This window comes from Hoplias malabaricus, chromosome 6 (assembly GCF_029633855.1).
Source record: "Hoplias malabaricus isolate fHopMal1 chromosome 6, fHopMal1.hap1, whole genome shotgun sequence".
Lineage (NCBI taxonomy): Eukaryota > Metazoa > Chordata > Actinopteri > Characiformes > Erythrinidae > Hoplias > Hoplias malabaricus.
In genome coordinates, this window is record NC_089805.1 from 21,642,999 (window position 1) to 21,666,182 (window position 23,184).

Sequence of the window (23,184 nt, forward strand, 5' to 3'; positions counted from 1 at the left end):
TGCTCATGGTAGGTTTTACTGAATATTATGATTATTTGCAAATTATTAGCAGCATTTCTCCCATGGCCATTAATGGAAAGGAGCTGTTTTAAATATTTCTTTGAATAGTGGGCCATTTTCTATAGTGTTACTTAAGGGTTTACACATTTAATAATATATATAATCCATATATTATAATCCAATACTGTGCTGAGTACAAAACCAATAATACAGTGCTATAGTTCTGTAATCAAATTAAAATAATGATTGTAGAAATGAGAGAACTAATGGATTTCATAAGTTTGCAATTCACCCCATAATCAGATTACCAAAAATATATCATTAAAATATCAGGAGTGCTATGTATTTCGTTTTCACTGAAACGTAATATTTTAAACTACAACTAGTAGAGGGTATCTAGTTCTGTTGGAGATAAACTATGCCCTTTTTTCAAATCCCAAAGGCTGCTTTTCCTTCATTCACCTTCCCACAAAACATAGACCGTCCACTTGCTGGTTTCTGCCCACTTGCTGGCCTCCGGCCTGCAGAGATATGTATGTAGTTGGCCAGGTCTGCACACATAGTGTCTTGCAGCCATTAAATGACCAAGTAAACATAATTAATTTTATACTTTACCAGACCCAAAAAGCCCCATAGCCCTTCTAAAAATCTCCATGAACAGAGACGGAGTAAAATGAGTGGAAATTTATCCTTGTGTTTGAAAGGTGGAGGAAGTTTAGAAACTGCAACGCTACAGAAAAGAGACAGCTGGCTATTTTTCTCCTGAATAGGCAACAGCAAATCATTTCTGAAAAAAAAATATATAAGTACAGATGCCTATGAATAGATTAAAAGGAGTAAACACCATAGGTTGTGTGTTTTAAATAAAGAAAGTGAGGCATAGCAACGTTTGAAAGGTGTTAGTAATAGGTACCTACTAATGGTTAGATGTTTTAGTGACATGATGTACACTTGGACATGTGTTTAAAATAAGTATTTCAAAACGAGTGCTGGGAATTAATAACACCAGCCTTGTCTAGGCTAAAATTAAGATTGTTTAAACAGTAATTCTTTAAGTATTTTAATTCTTGTAATTGCAGGGAAACTGTGCATTCCCTGCATTCGTTGTGTCATTAATAAATGTAGGGAAAACTTTCCATTTTTGCCTTCACTTAAGTAGGTAAATGTTTAGTGACATCCCATACAATGTGTGTTATAAATGAACAAAGTGGACTAACAGTTGCTTCTAAAGCTATAGTGCTAGCTTCAGCTTTTAAGGTAGAGCAGAGAATTCAAGAAGCTTGTGAATAACACCTATAAGACTCATAAATGGACACGTAAGGTGGAACCAAATGTTTGACTGAGAATATAAGTTCTGCCCCCTTAAAGACATTTTTGGTGGAAGGGAAATGATGGAGGGAATCAGTAAAACCAGCCTTGCTTAGTCAAAATATTTAAGGTGGATTTGGACAGTAAAAGTTTCTAAATGCAGGGGAATGGAGGCCACTCGTTCAATTTTTTGCCTTTTTCTTGTGTAGGTAGGTGTGTTTGTGAAATGATAAACACTTTTCTTTGTAAATAAGTTATGGTACATTCTTCATATTATGGTCCAAAGTTCTCTTGCTTGTTCGTTCAAGTTTTCCTAGAACTGGCAACCTGGTCAAGCTTCTCATCTGGGGAGGTGTCAGACAGCTCTCTCCACTGTTTGGAAATTGTATTATAGATTTTAAACGCATGGTATTACATATTGCTCCTTTAATGTAATGTGAATACAGTATAATTTTGTTCGTTTTAGTTCTAGCTCTACTTCCATATGGCAAACTGTGTAAATTCTTCAAGACTGTCAGAGCCCAGTGTCTTTTAAATGAAACGATAAAGCTAAATTTATATAGTGCTTGTACTTATGTCATAAAATTTAATAACACTAAAACACAAAAGAGATTTGGATCATTTTTAATGAATTCTGAATACAAAAATTCTCAAAAAAGTCAAACCATACAAAAGTAACCCATTTGATACATCCTCTTTAATAGAAGGTAAAAATTCTGAAGAGAACAGACAGATTCAATGTGCAGACAGTGAAGAAATACAATTTTTTTTGGAAGTGATAAACATAGGAATCTTGGAGTGTCATATTATGCTGAAATACATATTCTCAATAAGACTTCAAGAGATTTCTGTTTCTTCTCCTCTTCAGCATGTTCAGTTTTGTGCAGACGCTACGACCAGGAAACACAGACCAGCATTCTTATCATTTATACATATATATTGCATAAACCCCCAGGCTTAAGACATAATACACTCTTGGAAAAGTAAGGTAAGGAAATAAATTATATTTATAAATAAATAGTTATGCATACAGGATTGGTTTCTTGAACTGTATTCATGCTGATTTCACATTGAGTAAGAGGTCCAGAGAAAATGGCAGTACCAATATTCCTTACCACAGAAGAGTTAAAGTACTCATTTAAACTGCAAAAGACACTGTACTTCCAATGTCTCTAAACAAAGAATCCAAACTACATGTCCGCATTAAATATTAATAGGTTAAACCAATTGTATTTTAAAGAAACTAGAGAATGCTTGTTTTGTGGCAAACATCGGTAAGATAAGGTGGGTTAAGAAGGTACTTGAAATATCAGATCAAATATCTACTCCATTTGGCAGAGCCACAAATGTATATTTTCTGAAAGTGTCTCTACAGTTTAGGCCACTGCCATATTTAAGACACTGATTAATCTTAGAGAGCTTGACCTCGAAACAGCCCACATTCTTCAATTTTCTTGCATTTCTTTCCCCACACATAACCCCCCATTAATGTGTTATTTTATTTATTTTTTTAGACAACCCTTGTCTAAAAACACTGAACTTTTCTGTTTCCCTTAGAATTAAATAGGCTGTTTGTGCCATTATGCTTTAAGACACAGTAATTGAGATCTATAACGATTGGCTGCCTTCTATTGTGCATCTTTCGAAAAGGGCAATCCTAATAAATTCAGTGTTGATGGGCAGAGCTAAACAGCTATAGGCTGGAGTATAAATTTAAAAAAAAATCTATTAAAATTTTTTTTTTACTAGTTTTACTCCATAAATTAATTGCAGAGTGAACTGAAGTTATAGTAAAACTCACTTAAATTAAAACTACAAGATAAAAAGGGGGAAAAAAAATAATAAAAAATTAGGCTCTTTAAATTCAGTTAGCCTTTAGTTGTGTTCCATGCTTACTAATCAGTGTTACTCACCAGGTAAAAAAAAAATAAAAATATCAGTGTCCTGCTAACTAGTGTTCACTCAGGTTTAAACAAAATCATTTGGTCATAATCATTGGTCACAATCTTATCACTATATATTTTACAGCACCCACACTTATTTATTAACATATTGCCTGTTGGATTGTTCCAGTTCAGAAGCTTGGCATAAGGTAGTAAGTAGTAGTTTAGAAACTATAAATGTGCAAAAGGTATATACTGTATAGTGGAAATACCAATTCTGGTTTGATGTTTTTCTATGCATTTAATCCACCAATGCCTAAACAAACCTCTGAAATTAAATGTTAGCAAAGAATATAATTTGTGAGTTTAAAACAAATATCATTTTAGGGTACAGTAAACATGCTGCATGTTTTCTCAGTATATGAAATTCTGAATTGGAATAAGACTATGTTTGACATCAATAAATAAACTGTCCTAGTTGTTAGCTTTATTCATTGGCAGTATACATGCCTTAGATGTATTTATTAAAACACATCTATCTTCCACAAACACCTAGAGCACTAAAAACATCTGAAAAATCAGTGCTGCTCCAGAACTAATCTGAATTTTATGTGAGCTAAGGAAATTATTAAAATTTTGCAGTAGCTAATATACACTGTAGTTCAAAGGCCTCTTTGGCTATAGGCTCATAACCAGCCTCACAGTGGCAGTTTTGGAGCTTTTAAACAAAACATTTTAAACAAATACGAGAAAAAAAAAAAAAAAAAAAAAAAAAAACATGCAGCTTTGTTGATCTCCGAAGCCTGATCATCATAATCCACCACATAATTCACCACTTAAGACTACAATAGTTAAAAAAGAAAAGAAAAAAAACCAACAAATTTTCACCCTAAAAATAGACTGTAAAGGCAGGTTAGCAAAAAGCTGCATCAACATTTTAAAAAGCTTTAGCCAAAATTAGTTCAAATGCAACTGCAGTTGTTGGATTTTTTCCCCTTGACTCTTTTGGTTCAACCTGAACCTTATACATGCATCTCATTTTTTATGTAAGCATCTTTGTTTTTCAGCGTTGATTTTTTTTTTTTGGCTCAGTGGTAAACAATTTCCAGAAAAAATAAATAAATCTGTGTTTGTTTGTGAGCACATTTTGGTTTACTATGGATTCTTGTCATATTCATGTTCTTGTGGGCACATTTTATGATTAAGGCACTGTTGTTGTGTTTGAAGAACAATGGTTTGAAATAGCTGATGTGCTGGCATTTTAACACTGGCATCTTCCTACTGACAATCTCTCTTTAGCAGCAACCCTAGATATGATAGTCATCCATGAAACATTTGTCTTTACAGTCTTTTGTGTGGTTCACCCTTTGTGTAATCTCTTCTATCGGTTTCCTTTTTCTAACACTGTTGCAGAGTGATTCCACCTTAATTCGACATTTGTCTCATCTTCCTGATCAGCTTCCTGCAGTGTTCATCAACAGGCTTTAATCATTCCTCCTCAAGCATTGTCACTGTTGCAGAGAGAATGACAAAAAGAAGTTGTGAATGTTACTTTTAAATTCCATGTCAAATATTGTCACATATCTTTATAACTTCTGAGAAATGTCAAAGTGTCAAAGGGTTAAATATTCAGAATGTGTATATATAACAAATAAAGCAACTATTCTATGGATATTTTACTAGATTTATTGGTAACATTTTACAATAAGCGTACATTAATTCCCATTACTTAGGACAGTAATAAGCAATACTAAATGGTTAGGTAATGTCATAGTTAATTATGTAATGTTAAGAAACAAGACCTAACATAAACCAGCATTCTTTTAGGATTTTATAATATATATAAGATTTTTTTCTATCATTAATGATTAAGTAATGATAGAAAAAAATCTTATATAAATCACTTGTGACCTACACAGTAACACTTATTACAGTCTTACATTAGTTCATTAATATTCCCTTGTTGTAAAGTGTTTAGGGTTGCAAAATTCTGGAAAATTTATCATGAGAATTGACGGGAATTAATAAGTAATAATGGGAATTAATGGGAATATTCAAAGCTAAAGGTGAGAAACTCACATATAGTTTGTAAAATATATATACACTGAAGCATAATCTTGGCTAAAATAATTAGATAGGATACCAAAAATGTTAAACAGCAAAGCTGCTCCTCAATCCCAGGCATGTGGCACATTACACACTGAAGGCCTTTTGAGACTACAGGCCCTGCACTGTTCATTCCTTCATCACATGTCTAGATGATTTCTAGAAACCTGACACTCAACACACAATTGGAACAAAGGACTACCTAAAGTCAGGTAAGTTTTGACAAGGTTATATATTTATAAAGTATATTATTAAAATATATTTATTGACAGTATTAGCATTGAAACATATAAGCAACTATTAAATCAAGGTGTAATCTCACAGATGCTTGATGAGCAATTTCATTTAAGGGACTAGTTTACTAAGGCTAGCAAGAGGTTAAATTACCAAGGCTAGCATAGGCTAGCTACCTATGTTTTTTTCCCCTCAAGGGGTTTCTGTAACAAAGAATGAATACTTATTAATTATATATTTATCATTTTGAAGACCATTAGCTTTAGTGATTTAACACTAACTTGTTCATTTTATTCAACAGAAAAAATGTCATGTGCATCATCGGATGTCATAGTTATTTGTATTGTTATGCCTTTTGAAAAAAGCTATTGCTATTGAAAAAACATTGATGATAGTGTATGATACAGTTCCTTCAAATTATCCAATATTTCCTTTTAACTCCAATAAATTCCCAAAATTTTCATGGAAAGTTTACATTTTGGAGTATTATTAAAGTTCCAGAGCTAAAGATCCCAATGGAAAGTTACCGGTAATTTACTGGAAATTTATCAGAAATGTTCCACCCATTTGCAACCCTAAAAGTGTTACAGATTTATTTACAGTGAGTATAAAGTGCACCTTAAAAAATGTAAGGTGTTTAGGTAAATCTGGGTACTATTATTTCTGTTCTTGCACCTGAAGTTCAGTTTTACTGGTCACTAATCTGTCTTTTTCTGAAATGCGTTTTACATAACATTTACCAGTCTTGGGGACAATATCACTGAGTGAGATGACCTCCACATTAGGACTGTCCTCTAATGACCCTGCATAGACAGGGCTGCGAATAAAAAGAGAACAAACAAGTATCACTGTGAGTGAACAGTGACTTAAATCAATTGACAAGTTGTTTTTCTGAATGTGCATCTCACCTTTCTGGAACAGTTTGGGTCTGATCTTCAGTGCAGGGCGAGTGTTCCTCCTCTCTGTGACCAAAAAAAACAAGATTATGTATTAGCATATTAACAAATGCAGACAGACATTCATACAATAAACAAACGCACGCACCTCAGACGCAGAGTTTTGAGTATAGCTTCAGGGGTTCTTCGAGAAATGGTTGAGTGAGTTGTATCTGCTGAGATGCTTGTGACATCATCTTCAGTAAGGGGTCTAGGGAGCACATCAGGGCGAGATTGCAGATCTACAAGAGAACATGAAAAAAGAAGGAGGAACCATTATTGGAGACAGATGTCTGAAGAGTTTGATGCCTCTACAAGATAAATTGCAAAAAGCTATTATTTAAAATGCTAGAGTTAAATGGTGTTGTGACACCGGTTTAAATTTTTCATTTCATCATCATGAGAATTACTTGCAAAACTCTGCAATCACACATACATGGTTTAGAGCCCCACAGACTGCTCAGACTTTTGCTCTATTCTTATGTATTGCACATCAGCCGAAATGTGAACTATGACCAAGAAAACTGAAGCAGTAATTTGCTCTGTAATGCACAATTCCAAATTAGTACACTTAAATGAACCAATAGTTGCTTAATGCTGCCATTTTGCAGTGGACATTCCTCACCCACCCCCAGTGTTTCCTTGTCACGCTGCAAATATTTACTGCACTGTCCAACCCTCTGAAACATTATTGAAGTATTGCTGTTTCCTACCTCCATCCCCTGGTCTAGCGGTTTCTGAAGTGGAGGACATTGCACTGCTGTTGGATATCTGGGTCGTGTCCTGGTCTGAATGGATTTGTTCTGCATTTGCCAGTAAAACTGCTGGTGGTGGAGCTAACTGAAATGGCTGAGTTTGTCCATGTACTCCAGTAATAGCCTTCCGCACACCAGCCATCGTGCCTGCCCGATTCTTCTTTGAAGGAGATGTTTTTACTATTGAGGGACAAGAGGAACTTTTGTCATGGTTTTTCAGCTTGGTTTTTAAGTGTTAAATGAACACTTAAATACAAAAAAATAAAGATAAATAAAAAACACTAGCGTTTGTCCTGATGCCATAACTTACATGAAGCTTTCCTGAAGACAGTGTTGCACATGAATTTCTGGAAGCGATCTGCATAGAAACCAGGCCTGTGTACAGATACTGTGTCCTGAAGCAGAGAATCATTATGTTGAATCACAAATAATGCAGCTGTGATTTCAAATAAAAGGTCTAATAACAGCATATATACATTTTATTTAAAAAACATTTCTTGACCAGATGTTTCAAAAGTTCTAGAATATTAACTAGAGCATATAAGCTTGCCATGGTGGAACTGATTTAAGATTTTGTTTTTATGAAATAAAAATTAACAATATTGCTGACATGATTATTAGCTTTAAAAACAACATGAATTTCCTTATAAGTAAAAAAAAAAAAATCAAAAGGTTACTAAATTATATAATTAACAAATATGTTTGACAATAAAAGAAATTAATTATTTCAGCAAAAGAAAATTCAGTAGTTCTGAGTGACTGGAGAGAGGTGAAGCCATCATACTCATCCAAACGACAGACTTACCCCATCATGTACTAGGGCTTTCCACGAGTGCTCCAGTTTCTTTACAAATCTTTAAAAAAATTAATTAATTAATAAAATAAAAATATTTTTGTAATCTTAAATAATTTAAAGTATATACTTAATTAAATAAGTCACATAGCAGCAGTAAACTACACAAAGTTCCCAAACTCCCATACCTGTAGGATTGCAGGATGTCAATGATACCAATAAAGACAAGCAACCGCTCACCCTTTGAGCTGCGTGCTGGGATTCCTCCCAAGCTGTGGTGAAAGAATAGATAAATAGAATAAGGTATTTACAAGCATACACAACATAAATCATAAATCTAAGTGAAAACTATGCTCTTTCTTTTTTTTTCTGTTTTTACAGAACACTTCACTTTTTACTTCACAATCACTGAATTGAGCTTATTGAAATTGGTCTTATTAAAAATACATATATATTTTTAATAGTAATATTCTTTGCCTTTTTTAAATTCTTAAGATCAAATGTGCAGAAATGTTATATTTCTGTTTATTCTGTGCAGATGGGTTAATTTATTTTCACCCAAATCAGCAAACTGTAACCTGACCCAGGATTCACAAGTTGGGTGTATGAGTGACTTGTTGATATTATAGCTATTGACCAAAAATTATATTAGTTTTGTGCCAACTTCCTGCATTGATTACAGACTGCTGAGCCCCAGCTGTGCATTTTGACAAAAGATGAAATGGGAATTTTCCAAAGTATATTTGTCCAATAACTGTGCTTATTTTCCCTTAAAGGTGCTGTATGTGATTACACTTCATCTAAAGTTTCCTTAAAGTTCGCCAGCATGCTGGACTGTTTGTATGCTGGAAAAAGGTCAAGGGTTCATATTCAGGCCAGGCTCTGTAAATAGAGAAAAATATGTATCTGGCACATGGTACATGAAGAACTACACATTTTGTCAAGCAGAAATGGCCTAGAAAGATCCAAAAGGGAAAAGATCTGGCATACAAAGCTGAACATAAAGTTCTTTGACAAAAACAACGAGGGCTAACTTAAGCTGGGCTCAATTTGAAATCAGATGTTGGAATTTCCGCGTTTCAAATAGGAAATTTCAGCTGTTACACACCCACGAGCTGGATTTCCTTCTTAGAAAATTGGGAGAGCTTCACCAACCGCAAGTTCAGAATCCAAGATGGCAACAGTGCGGAAAAGCAGTAGTATCAAACAGTTTATTAGTCCTTTATTTAATCATACACATGGCGCTGTTCAACTGCTGTATGCAATTACTTTGGAAATAAGCATTCATGAATACTGTGGGCAGATTTCCTGTTGGTTTCAAATATCAATAGTCACCCTATAGAACCATATGCAGTGACTTTAAGGCAAGAAATATACTTGTACTATGTGCGTGATGATCAGAACAGTACAATTTACATGAATTCAGTCACTTCCATCAACCCAGATCAGTCATTTGGCAAATAAATGAAAACGTCTGTAAAATGTTTGCACATTCCTGAAGTAGTGGACTAACCTCTCATTGGATTGTGTTGCTGTTTTGCTCTTGGACTCCCCCTGAATTGCCTCCATGGCTGTGCAGTAGAGAGCCTTCTGGCCCTGAGCCCTCTTATGATCAGGCATCATCCTGGACGCCTCTTCTCCAGCCCGGTCCACATTGTGAATCCCCACAAGCAGACTGTAATCCATGATCTTAAAACTCTGTAGCAACTGCAGTAGAGACACAGTATTCACAGAGCAGCCTACATCACCACTTTCTACAATACTGTACCTCTTAAACATATAACGCTTTTTGACTGCATGGACTCAGCTTTGATCTTTTACTTTTCCATTACGCCAACCTGGTACCTGGTCCCTGGAACTGTGTATTTTTAATCTCTGCCTGCTCAGGGTTACAATTAAGACAATTAGAAACTAAACGTGACGTGTAACAAATTGGAGATGGCTGATGGATGTTGATTTCCAGAGCAAACTAGCCATTTGTAAAATCTCCAAACTACAGTAGTACCCACATTTGCTTTTATCAGACTCAACAGCAGTTTGTAAAATTACTCCATGGCTTTTTTAGAAGAGGTTCTAACACTCCTTGGATTTATGGCCAACTAAAGAATCCTGCAAGAGGATGGAGCAACAAGCTCAACAGCTTTGTGTGAACTGGTGAATGGAGCTGTGTTCAGTTCCAAAAACAAAAACAAAAAAAAACAACAACACACAAATAGATGATGAGTAAACAACATTTAACATGACCACTGCCATTGTTGCGGTCTCCAAAACCCACAGTTCCCCTTAGAGACAGGGTTTTGCGACGTCACCGTCTACATTTTTGGGGCGAGGGCTTTATAATGGATAACCAAGCAAGTAGAGCAATGCAGATTTCATGTAGAGCACTTACCATGCAGTGGAAGAGCGTTTCAAATTGCTTGCAGAATAATTACAAAGTAATAATAAGCCATAAGTTAAATTAGTTAGTTGTAAATACTCTTAATACTTATGGTTGAAACAACAACATTTAAGTACATGTAAGCACTACTTACTACTTACTGCTTACACTTCTTAAATTATTCAACGGCCACACCTGGAATCAGCCATGTTTTGTGCATTATACATGTTTAGCGAATCAGAATATGTTTTTACTTAAGCTAGTGGTGTGAATATGTTACAGTACCAATGAACATTTTGGACTATAATTTTTGTTTTGTTTACATGATCTGCATTTGGTGGTCACAGTCTGCATCTACTTAAAGCTAAGTGTTCCTTGTTTTTGGAACGAGACAAAGGTTTCAAGTTTGGCAGGTTTTAGCATGCTCTCTGACATAGATGCACACACCCATCACCTCCTACAACTACAAGCATGTACTTTTACTCTCACCAGACAGTCTCGCTGGATGGTTTTGCAGAGTGCGTTATAGTGGTCGTTCTCTAGCAGGAGACCTTCAGGCATATCCTGCATGAAGTCCAAGTCTTTGCATGTGGGCAGGTTTTTGGTGCGTTCCTTGGGTGAGGCCCGGCGCTTGTAGGTAGAGCCCTTCAGGTCGTATTTCAAGTGCATCGGGACAGCGGAGGGGAGCAAGTTGTTCATAACCACGATGCGAATGTTTTTCCCTCCAGACTGAACACAGTAGAGCCCATAGAACTTGGGCAGTAATGTCCTCTTATTTTGGTTCAAGTTCTGGAAGAAGGGTCAACAACAACATCAACATGCATAGTATTGATTTCTTTTCAGTTTAATAAGACTACAATAGATAATTTAAATGGTTTTGTTAGCAGCAGGATTTGATAATCATTGTCTGGCTAAAGTATTCATTTAAACTATTTGCTTAAAACATCACTAAAAAATGTCATCTGAATATTTAAGAGTGCTATGCAAACTAGAAGTGTAACAGTACACAAAAGTCGTGTTTCTGATCACAAGATGCTAGACTGAATTAGGTTTCTTTACATTTCATTTGTACAGACAATAGTGCATGTTAAAGTTTGTTATATTTAGAGCCGTATAGGCACCCTGAGGTTAATACAGTTAATATTGTGTTAATTAAGCATTAAAATTTTTACTTTTAGGATGTTCAATATTTTCCAAAGGGACGATAAAAAAAACCAAAATATCTCCTTCATCCAATCCACAACAATTTTATGAGTTGCAATAAGATGTTAAAAGCCAGAACATCTATAAAATACTGGGTTTGCTGTACAAAGCTGACAAAGGAAAAAAGAAAGATAAAAATGAATCTCTCCACATGCCATGGAGAGCCCTTAAACTATTTAAGCCTATTGTGTGCATGTAACATAGCAAACAGAATCACCAAAACAAGAAAACACAAACCACAGCAATACTCACAAGAAACAAAATAGCTGAAGTCTTATATAATTCACACAAATAAAATGGTTCCCTCACCATGAAGTACCCAGGCAATAGCTTCTGCAAGAACTCTGCCTCCTTGTGCTGGACCGTTTTAATGATGAACTCATCATCACTGGACACATAGAACAGAGAGCCACTTGCTCCAGAGTTTGACAATTCTATCAGTGACTCATTACAAAGAGAGTACTGCAGAACACAAAAGCACATTCACAGATAATTAAATGCAATAAAATTTCTTTATCATATTGGTTTATTATTTTGCTAAAATAAAAGGCTTTAGCTCATTAGTTCATCTAAAATAATGTGATCGTTAATTCAGTAATTATACAGATACATATATACTTTTATTTTATTTTTTTTAAATAAATAATTTATAGTTGACATATAGGTTTTACTGGGTATCAATATCAGGCCAGCAACCAGATTAGATACTGGAGAGGAAAAGGAGAAATCCAGTCCAAGTACATTTTATACTACTTCAGTAGAATGAGAATAATAGCATACTTTAGGATGCTGACTGTAAATGCTTCAAAAATACTGTTTAAATATTTTAATCCTTTTACAATGATACAAATGCAAACAATGCTCAGTACAGTCAATTTAGCAACTTAAAAAATTAGAATACATAAAATACTTACAGGTGCAAAATTATAAATATTTCCTAGAAAAAAAAATCAGCCTATATAATAATAATAATTTGCTTACAAATAGCCTTTTATAGAGAAATGTTGCACTAGGTGCATTTAAACAGAATGGAGTTCAGGAGGTCTGATAATAAATTCATAACTGGCAAAAAAAATCTGAGCTCTAAAAAGAGTACAGTACAAAATTAACTGCACTTGCATCCTAAGGTTTAATTCTCATTTAATTCAGTATGGTGGTAAGAGAATTACATTACCAGGTAGTCATCAGGTCGAATCCCAAACATCTCTCTGAAGTAGCGGAAGGCAATTGGAGCATAGGTTTTAAACCTGAAGTCACCATGGTGATGACCTGGGGTCAAATTACTGCCCTCGCTTAAAGTCAGAGAAAAACAAGAAAGACTGTTACAGAGAAAACCTAAGTACAAAGAAAAAACGAAAACAAGAAACACACAGCTGCTAAATTTCATACTAATTCAAGATGTAATATAGACATTTCATTCTGTAGTCACCTGGGAAAGAAAATGCTCTCCACTTCTTCAAAATCCTGCATGAGCACATCTCGCTCTGGCTTCTGGCTTAAGCTTCCCACTGTGTATGTGATGCCCAGCTGGATGGCACCTTTCAGGGCAGATGATGTAGTCTAAGAGGGAAGATTGAGAAATACTTTATAAAAGCAGGAAGTTTATTACAAACATAATTTTTTTGTTTTTGATAAATTTTAAACATAAATTTAAGAGTACACCCTGCAGAAAATGATCAGTATTGCTGAAAGATGAACAAGGGCAGTGCATTCATGAATCTTATGAAGCAACTGATTTCATAACACTTGATATCTGTATTTTTGTTTTCAAATTATGGTTTTGCCCATTTTAATTATTGTAGAATATGAGTGAACATATTTAGGTCATATCAAAAACGCTTGCTACAAGTTAACGTTCAAGCTTTCAGCCTCAACTTCACATGATGTCATATCTAAAGAAAGTCAACAGAGATGCAGAGAGAAGCACAGTGCTCACATTGTAATAGGCCTCAATAGAAGATTATTTTTGAAAGGGTAGATGGGGAAAAAGGAAAATGAGTATTTCATCAGGGCAGAAGGTCAAAATCTTTACAAAATAAGTGCACATTTTCATGAAATAATATCTCAAAATAGCCATTTACTTTTTTCAAAATGTTGACTCAGTATCTCAACATAAGTTCTGGTTTTCAGATTCTGACATATTTCGGCACACATTAGCGTGTATTAGGTATTATTATGTATATGTATTAGTGTCTCATATGTATAAGTTTTCTCATGGAATTTTTTTTTACATAATGCATAAGAATTTTAAGAAATTAATCAATTATTCCAGTCTTGGAAATCAAAATCTAAAAAATAATATCTACAGAATTCTATGAAGATGCAAAGTCAATAGTTTTAAGAACATCATTATTTTGAGAGAGAACAAGTCCTTTAAAATTACCCACTTTCTACAGTGTTCCTCCTGCCTCCATGCACTAATGGACATCGAAGGCAGCTACATTTAAAAAATAAACTATAATTCTTCTATTACTTATTTATATTTTGAAGTTCTATTATTGTTCTATTGAAAATCAAATCAAATTGAGAATTAGTTTTATGCTACACCTCTATAAACACACACAATGTAAGAAAGAGCACTCTAACAAGGGAAAATATCTCACTTCTCCTAGCACATCACCCATCTATTTCACCCTGTGTTTAAGCATTGCACTGTGTATCATTTGAGACGTTAAGTGTTTTTGAAATACAGGCCTTCCTAACATAACCAAGCACTGGATATTTATTTTCTAAATGGGGGCATACTAATCTATCATAGATTAGATGAATCAAGTAATCTACATGATGAACAGCAACAAAATCTTCTTACCTTTTTGTAGGTGGTCTCCCCTGTAGGATCAATCCCACGATGGCCTATGGTTTTCTTATTGGTATGGGATGAACTCGGGGGTCCCAGGGGCTGAGAAATGCAAATGTATTATACAGTAAGGAAAGCAACATGTGAACATACTATTGGAGATTTTAACACTTTAAAATATAAATATAATATAGTTTGTACATGAAATTGCAATAAAACAAAAATCCAGAAACATGTTCTCACTTCCAAGGATGCCATCTTGTCAGTTCCAGCAGCTCCTGTATTCATGTCAAGAGAAAAGAACAGTTATTCCTGCAGTAATTTGTAAATATGCTGAAACTATTTTGATTGCCTACTTGTCATTTGGCTTTAATGCAGGGCCAAGGCACATAGTTACATGCAAAATAATTTAAAAACATAAATTTAAATGCATTTAACTCATTCAAATGTATTTGTACAGTTTAATTCACATACATTTGTCTCAACACAACAGATGAAAGCACATGCATATAATGTTCTGTTTGCTATAATATAAACATATGACAGTGGTAACTAGGTCTGTCGTAAATTAATTGTCATATAAACCCTTTCTGTCACTTAATGTTGTGTGTTGTTTGCCATTTTGCTTATTAACTGTCAATACTTAGTAATTCTGAACAGACAGCTTGGGAACCCATTTTGAAATATTGCGCAAGTCTCTCCTCAAAAATGACCAGTTCTGCTCTCCTTTCGATGCAGACTGGGCAGTCCTGAAAGTGGGTAATGCTTATGTCACTATTACCCTGATCACAAGGCTACCATAGCCATGCCTCCTTTTGGAGTCAGAGACACTGATGAGCTAAAGCTTAGGAGCCATTAGTGAGAGAGCTAGCTATCCAGCTATTCACTAAGCTATGAGAAGGGCATGAAAGACAAACAGAGCAAAGAACACGAAACAATACAGAATGAATGATATCAGCCACAATTGGCTGGCCCGCACAGCAGAGTAACAGCGGGGAAAGCAGACCCACTCATTCGGCAGTACAGCAGAGACACTCCTTAGTTACCCTGGCTGTGTGTTTCAGGTCACTGTCATGCTCTATAACCCAGCCATGACCAACCTTTAATGCTCTTACTGAGGGAAGGAGGTTGTTGGCAAAAATCTTGCGATACACGACCCCATCAATCCTCCCTTCAATACGGTGCAGTCATCCAGTCCCCTTTGTAGAAAAGCACCCCCAAAGTATGATGATTCCACCCCCAGGCTTCACGGTTGGGACAGTGTTCTTGGGGTTGTCCTAATCCCTCCTCTTCCTCCAAACATGGCGAGAAGAGTTGATACCTAAAAGCTCTATTTCGGTCTCATCTGACCACACAACCTTCTCCCATGCCTCCTCTGAATCATCCAGATGGTCAAGACAGTCATTACTGCTTGCCTATTGTCCTGTAGCCTATCCCAGCCTTGTGCAGGTTTACAATTATGTCCCTGGTGTCCTTAGACAGCTTTTTGGTCTTGGGCATGGAGAGGTTGGAGTGTGATGGATTGAGTGTGTGGACAGGTGTCTTTTAGACAGGTAACAAGGTCAAACAGGTACAATTTATACATGTAATTAGTGCAGAACAGGAGTGTCTGTGAGAGCCAGAATTTGTTTGCTGGTTGGTAGGTGATCAGATAATTATTTCATGCAATAAAATGCAAATGTATTATTTAAAAATCATTCTGTTTTTTTTTTTTTTTTAGATTTTGTCACTCACAGTTGAAGTGTACCTACAATAAAAATGTCAGAACTCTCCATTCTTTGTAGGTGGGAAATCTTGCAAAATCAGTGTATCAAATACTTATTTTCCCCACTGAACCTTTTACACAGATTTTTGCCTGAGTATGTACCTATACTCCAACAATCTCACATATCTTGTGATCTCACATATGTTCACACATCTTGTCTGAACCCATGTTTTCCATTATATTTTGTGATACTGGGTGGCCCCACATGCAAGGAAATCAATCAATTTTCCCATGAAATTTAATATTTAAATTTGAATAGCTCATTCAAATGTATTAATGGATTGCTTTTTAAACTTTAAATCATGCCAATTCCCCATCAGTTTTGTGTATGTCCTCTTGAACATCTAGCTTTCATGCTTTTAGCTTGCCCACAGAGAATTTCTCATCTTATGTCTTCAAAGCTGTGTAAAATAAAGAAACTGGACTCTTCCCCTTTATGTTTGGTGGTGTAAAATTAAAGACAAAAAAAGTAAGATTTATAATAACATTTCGGACAATGTTTTAACATGTTTTACCAGTATCTCTTCGGAAGATCTGGGTCAGTATGTACATTGTGAATAGTTTTGTTTTTGAAACACTGTAAATTTTAAATTTAAAACATTCAATGTGTACAATTATGTACACACACATTAATTATAATATGAAAAGTACTGTTTCATTCCAATGTAAGGATGAATATGACATTCCCATGGTTTACAGTTGATGAATATCAGTGATAATATGCACATGCTTAGATATGCCAATGTACAGCATGGTTCAAAATGGTTATTGTCACCATGTGTGTCATAAAACCTGTCCTACCAGTTTTGACATTATATCCATATGACTTTTATTTACATCTTTTGTTTCAGCATCTAATATGTCAGTGTGAACACTAAGAAAACAATGCATTATACACAAATATTGCTGTGACCAAAAGGACCAAGTAAAATGTGGTCAAATGAGTATATAAACATTGTATTCTTGGTATATGAGCTTTAAATCAAATTGTTAAATTCACTTGGAAAATTTGTTTTCCACTTCTGGACTGACAACTAACTTGGGAACAAAGGACACTCAAGTCTCTAGACGGGCCACTCTACAACTTCAAAACTGTCAAAACTGGAGTTTTGGTAGCCCTGTGACATTCAAGACAACAGCTGTGTGAATTCACACCCTACATAGACTTTGGTGTTCTCTTTAGGGTGTCAGAAATTTTGTAGCGTTGTCATTATTGTTTGAGGACAACTCAAATTTCATTAGCGTTACTTCACAATTTGTTACCCATCCTGTTCCTTCAAACTGCAAACCAACAGATGCACACTAGCTATGCGGAAAGGCTCAAATGAAAGTCTGAACAATTTAATTGGAATGTTCAGTTAAATGCATCAGACTTTGGGTAGGTATGCCAAAATATCTGAAGCTGAAAAACAATGCTAAACTAACTTTAATATATTGTGAAGATATCATGGTACCAATTAATAAAGCTGATGTTCTGTTTTTTAAGAAAAGTTTTCAGTGCAAGTAATTGTTGTCTAAATTCTGTCTGTCAACTCACTTAATGTTCTACATAAAACAGTCTATAGAGTTTATTGAATGAGAAAATAAATAAATTTTTCAGACAAAACTAATATATTTGTTAATGGAAATAGAGGTCATCTTGTGGCAAGTTTCCACTTGGCAATCAATGCTGTAATCAAGTTATATTTCAGGATAATTGTGGCAAGATGTGGTGAACAAATTTAAAAATGAGTGTCCTGTCTCAACAAAAATATTTTTAATTTCAAACATATAGGAGCACACCTAATCAGCTGGTTAAGACTGAGATATCTCTATAAGCTGGTGGAGTTAAGTGTGCTCCAAACTGTCTGGTTTGATACCTGCATCATAACCCTAGACATACTATAACCACAAGATGATGTTTTACACTTGAAGTATTTGCTTGAAAATTTGTCGTCAAGGAACAAATGGATATTCACTGGTCATTATCATTTTTAATTGCTTCTATATATTTTTTATTAAAGAAAATTGGGAATAGAAGCAATTAAAATTTAATAAAAAAGGCAGGAATTACAGCTTTCTTTTTCAAGTTATGCATGTCATTTTCCCATTTCTTTAAATGTAGCCAATCAGCCATGACATGTTTGTTGTCACAATTCTGCCTTTTAGTTTAGCACTAGGGTTGGCCACGAACATTCGGCTATTTGAATATTCATTTTTAAGGTACAAATTCAATTTATAATTTTGAGATTGTTTTTTTTTTTTTTGATAAATGTGGCAATAAAGGTAACCCTACACCCCACATGTATTCAGCCTTGTGAACACAAAAGTCTTGGACGAAGCCTAAAACAGCCCCACATGCTAACACATCCTAATTACAACGAAGCATGGCTAAGCTACAGTTCATTTTGTCAGATTTACACCTCAAATTACAACAGCTCCAAGAAGCTATGGTTTATTTATGTACACTCGGTGCCCTTAGTAGCACCGTGTATGCATGAGTTAGCGAGTGACTCAGCAAGCGAAGCCATGCTGGGAGCCACAGTACAGACATAATTTTAAAGCGTGCATTGATTTTCAGATATTTGTTCAATGATATTCAGTTTTTTGGATAAATGTGGTAGTGATAAAGGTAACGCTCAGCCTTAAACTCAGTTATATAACAACCTAACATGCTAGTTCATTGCATCAGCTTTGTGCCTGAAATTAGAGCACCTCCGCTCAAACTGGTTAAAATGTATAAACTCTGTGCCCTTAGTTAGCGAGCTAGTTAGCAAGTTAGTGAGCATAGGTAGCGAGAGAAGCTGTGCTGTGAGCCACAGTGCAGCTTGGCGAGAGGGATATTACAGTTTTTCTCCATTGCATACACAAAAAAAAATAAAATAAAATAAAAAAAAATATTGAATAATGCACACAATTCTGAAAACCTGAAGTTCATGTATCAACAACATGACTCTAAACTGCTAAGTTCCTAACACAATTCCACTTGTTTCCACTAAATCACAGTTCTACAAAGCTCTAAACACACACTGCATCATTTAGGAAACTTTGGTCACCTGGAAACACTTGCCTTCAAAATTCAACTTCCTGACTTTCACTTTGTCTCATTTATATTGCACCTGAACAAAGTCAGTTGGGAAAAGACTTTGATAAATTGTAAGAGTATAAAAGAGGCAGGATGTAGAGTAATCTGTTTCTGTTTTCAATAAATACATTTATTTTGTGACCTTTTTTATCTGCCTTTTTTTCCTTGCAGTGTTTCTCATTATTTTGCTACATACTACATAAAATGGGTCACATTTGTGTTACATATACATGTAGTATTGTAAATGCTGTTTTGAGACAAAGAACACTACACTTCACCAAAATGGGGGAAAAAAATATTTTCCACACACTCATATGCATTTAAATATGTAACATGGCCTCATTAAGCAAAAGCCTCCATATACACGTTTGATAGTAGTGTTTTGAATTTGTCATATCAGTGTATATTGGATGCCATGTAAGAGATAAGCATATAATAGCAGTGTTTATTCTTTTATTGAAAGGAATTCGTTTTGGGGAGTGAGAACAGGGTTTTGAGTTCTAGGTTTAATATTGCCAGAGATTTGTGGCTTTTTGAAGTATTTTGAGTTTGTGTTTAGTGTTTTGATAGATTGAACCAGGTTTCTGGAAATATGTTTAAACATTTGGGAAAAACTGTAAAGCAGGGGTCGAAAGCGGATTTTGTTAATGACACCAATATACACCACCCCACTCCCCGAATATTCAGAGAATATCCCGGATGAAGCTCGGAAGCCCTAAAAATGGTATTTGTGACAGCCCTAAGCACTAGAACTATGAGGAAAATCTGTGAGTATGTTCTCCATAACCTTTTACTTAACAATGTTTGACTGATTTTTCTATTAGTGGCAATTAATTTAAAATGCTAATTTAGCGTACAAAACATATCTTGATTGATTAAGTTTTGTTGTAAAGAGACCATTTGTTGTTCAGGGACCATTCATTTAACATCCTGCATCTCATTCTCATTACACAGATTTAAAACTGTAACATTCTTGCAGTACTTAAACTTAAGCCACAGTGGTTGGACTAAATAAGAGGAACAGCCTGACTTTTGTGTAATGTCGGTGGTGGTGGGGGGGGGGGGGGGGGGGGGTGGGAATCCAACCATAAAACACACACGCACACATACAAAATACATTGTAAGCAACATGCAGATCATATACTCACGTCGGCTAAAAGTGTAACACAAAATGCGCAATCACAGAGCATGCACAAACACCTGGCTTGTGGTCCTCAAACCCCCACCCTTTTTTTGCACTTCAACACATTTTGCAGAGCCACAACACATCTGCACACACTATTAACAACATCAAAAGCAACAACAGCAATGTTGCAAAGCCCGCATTTTATACTAGTATTACCATCCAGCTTAGTTCACACAAACACCTTTCACATCACAAACACCTGCATGCATGTACCTCTCTGAGGAAAAAACCTCTTTCTCCAAAACTGTACAAACACATCTAGAGGACAACCATCAGACTAGTTATAATTACAATTATAAAAGTCAGACCAACCATAGCAATGCAACTGGAATGCAAGAAATATTGAGAGAAAACTCTTTTTGCTCCTGTTTATTCAGAAATGTCTTATTGTTTACAACCCAAAACGAAGAGGTCTGTGGCAGCATTAAAATAAGACAATGTGAAACATGACCTTTGAAAAGATTATATTTTTTTCACTTTTCAATTTTTTTGACTTACCAGTCGGGTTCAACCCGTCCCCTGGAACTTGACCAGCTGCAGCCATTGGATGGCCGAAGTTTCATAAGTTCTTGTCACTTTCACTTACAGGCTCTAGGAAATAATCAGAAACAACCAAGTTATATATTTGAACCTTTGCTCTAGGTATAATTTAAGATAAAATATTTCCAATGGACACATATGTAAATTCACTGGTCTTGACGGATGGTACATAATATGGTGATGTTTAACTTTCAGAAATTGCATCCTCTGGGTTCCAATGTAATAAATATTGGTATATTTCACATCGCACTATTCTGAATCATTAGTTTATATCTCAGTTATTTAAAAACGTAGAATTTTTCTTTTCCTTTGAGGGCCACGTATAATGTTTCTTTGAGTTAATATACACTGTCTAGACCAAAAGAAATGGAGGTGGCATGTTAGTGTATGTTACATTTGTGTGAGTGAATCAGACACAGCAGGTACCGCCTACGTTTTAAACACTGCCCACGGTATTACACACAGCCAGAGACAGTAACACATTTGTTGCTGGTTGGTCTGTAAATGTAGAATTACAAAGTGCAACAATATGGGAAGTGGAGCTGATAAAATGGACAATGAGTGTACAAAGAGGGACCTTTAAATTTATGAGAACTAATACAATTTTGGAGATATAATAAATGTTAACATACTACTGTTACATACACATTTTCATGATAATGTGCGTTGATCAGCATAAGCTTGTTAAATACTCAACCTCATTTCTCGTCCATACCAGAGACAAAGGAGGAAATAAGCAGCGGAATGTTTAACTTTCACTAACAAAGGGAAGACACTCAACCAGTTTGGTGAAATATAACTCCTTCCAAATACTGTGGGAAAAATTCATAAAACGTAACGAAATATATGGTATAAACAAAAATGCTGCAGTAGATTTCAGAGTAAAAAAATTGCCTGAATAAAACCTACATTTCTCCAATACGGAGAAACTTTCGTGCCTTTCTGAACGGTAACATCTAACATTAATGATCCACTTTCGAATTTAAACGATTCAACTTTCAACCCTAGATGCAGCTCTCTGAAACAGAGTCCCTTTTCGAAGTTTAGATATTGTAGCACTATCTTAGCTACTTATACTCTAGTATTGTCTGGTGTTGAGGAGTCGCTTCTTCAACAAAACAACTCAATCCCCAGAGTTTACAAAACCGAAACCGACTAGCGGCGTTGCTCAACTCCTTTCTCTCTCTCCACTCCTCCGCTCCGGGCTTGTTTAGAGATTATTTACTCAGAGGTTTCAACTGCGGCGGTTTATAGAAACAACTAAAAGTAACTTAACATCATTTTCAAAATAAAACAGAAACTCCAGTCAGGGTAAATGTAACTTAGCTCCAGAGAGCAGAAGCTAAGCGCTAACCTCCTCTACTGTGTCTTCTGTTTGTTGTTGACTCCGAAGAACAAACAGGATAAGCACAGGAGAGAAGTCTTCTTTTTATCTCGAGTTCTCCTTTAAAGATATTAACGGCTAACAAGCTCTCAAATTTGTTTTATAACAAAAAAAATCTTCACACCGAGGGAAACCCGTAATAAACTCTTTCCTCCTCAGAAAGCTTTAGGAATTAGCGGAAGTGACGGACTCGTGGCTGAAGAGCTCTGGGGAACACAATGGGGAGTTGTTTTTTGGCTGAGTCCCAAATGGCTGCCTGTGGTCTACAAAGTGCACCAAAGGAGCTCTAAAATCTGGCTTGTACATCCACAAAAATACACCACTATGGGCTTCTGCACCGTGACAGAATCCAGAGTTAAAATTCAAGTTATGACTAGTACACTTTTATATGATAGACAGACAGACTCTTTCATTTTCTTTATTTGTTTAATTCTGTTCAGAGTCACACTGGATCTGGAGCCTACCTGGTATCACTGGGTGTAAGGCAGGAAAGGGTCCTTTACACATTCTTAAAAATGAAGTAGCTACAAAAGGTTCTTTGAACAATGGCAGAGAAGAACCACTTTTGGTTCTGTAAAGAACAATTTTTATGTTTAAACGAATAAAGACCCTTAAGATAAGAGTGATGGATTTTTTAGACCTTTAAAACAGATGTATTCAAACTTCTTCCTCCCAAGCCCACCTTGGCCCTTTTGAGAACTTTGCCTGCCCCACCCCCCCCCCCCCCCTCTACTAAAACGTGTGTGAATATGCAGACTACTACATTCGTTCATTCATTCATTATCTGTAACCGCTTATCCAGTTCAGGGTCGCGGGGGGTCCAGAGCCTACCTGGAATCATTGGGCGCAAGGCG

The 23,184-nt window shown here is 35.6% G+C and overlaps 1 protein-coding gene across 1 annotated transcript; it reads right to left on the reverse strand.

Annotated features, from left to right (window-relative positions):
• Positions 1–1,972: 1,972 nt before the first annotated feature.
• On the reverse strand, positions 1,973–22,494 carry pip5k1aa (phosphatidylinositol-4-phosphate 5-kinase, type I, alpha, a). Its single transcript, XM_066674821.1, has 17 exons — positions 22,301–22,494; positions 20,905–20,997; positions 14,635–14,669; positions 14,404–14,493; positions 13,024–13,154; positions 12,769–12,886; positions 11,904–12,056; positions 10,881–11,180; positions 9,528–9,721; positions 8,203–8,286; positions 8,027–8,075; positions 7,532–7,616; positions 7,180–7,401; positions 6,576–6,708; positions 6,440–6,493; positions 6,272–6,348; positions 1,973–4,702 (listed from the first exon to the last, which is right to left on the reverse strand). Exons 2-17 carry the CDS (start codon positions 20,948–20,950, stop codon positions 4,680–4,682), a joined length of 1,794 nt encoding a protein of 597 aa, XP_066530918.1. The 5' UTR covers positions 20,951–20,997; positions 22,301–22,494; the 3' UTR covers positions 1,973–4,679.
• Between the last annotated feature and the right edge of the window lie 690 nt (positions 22,495–23,184).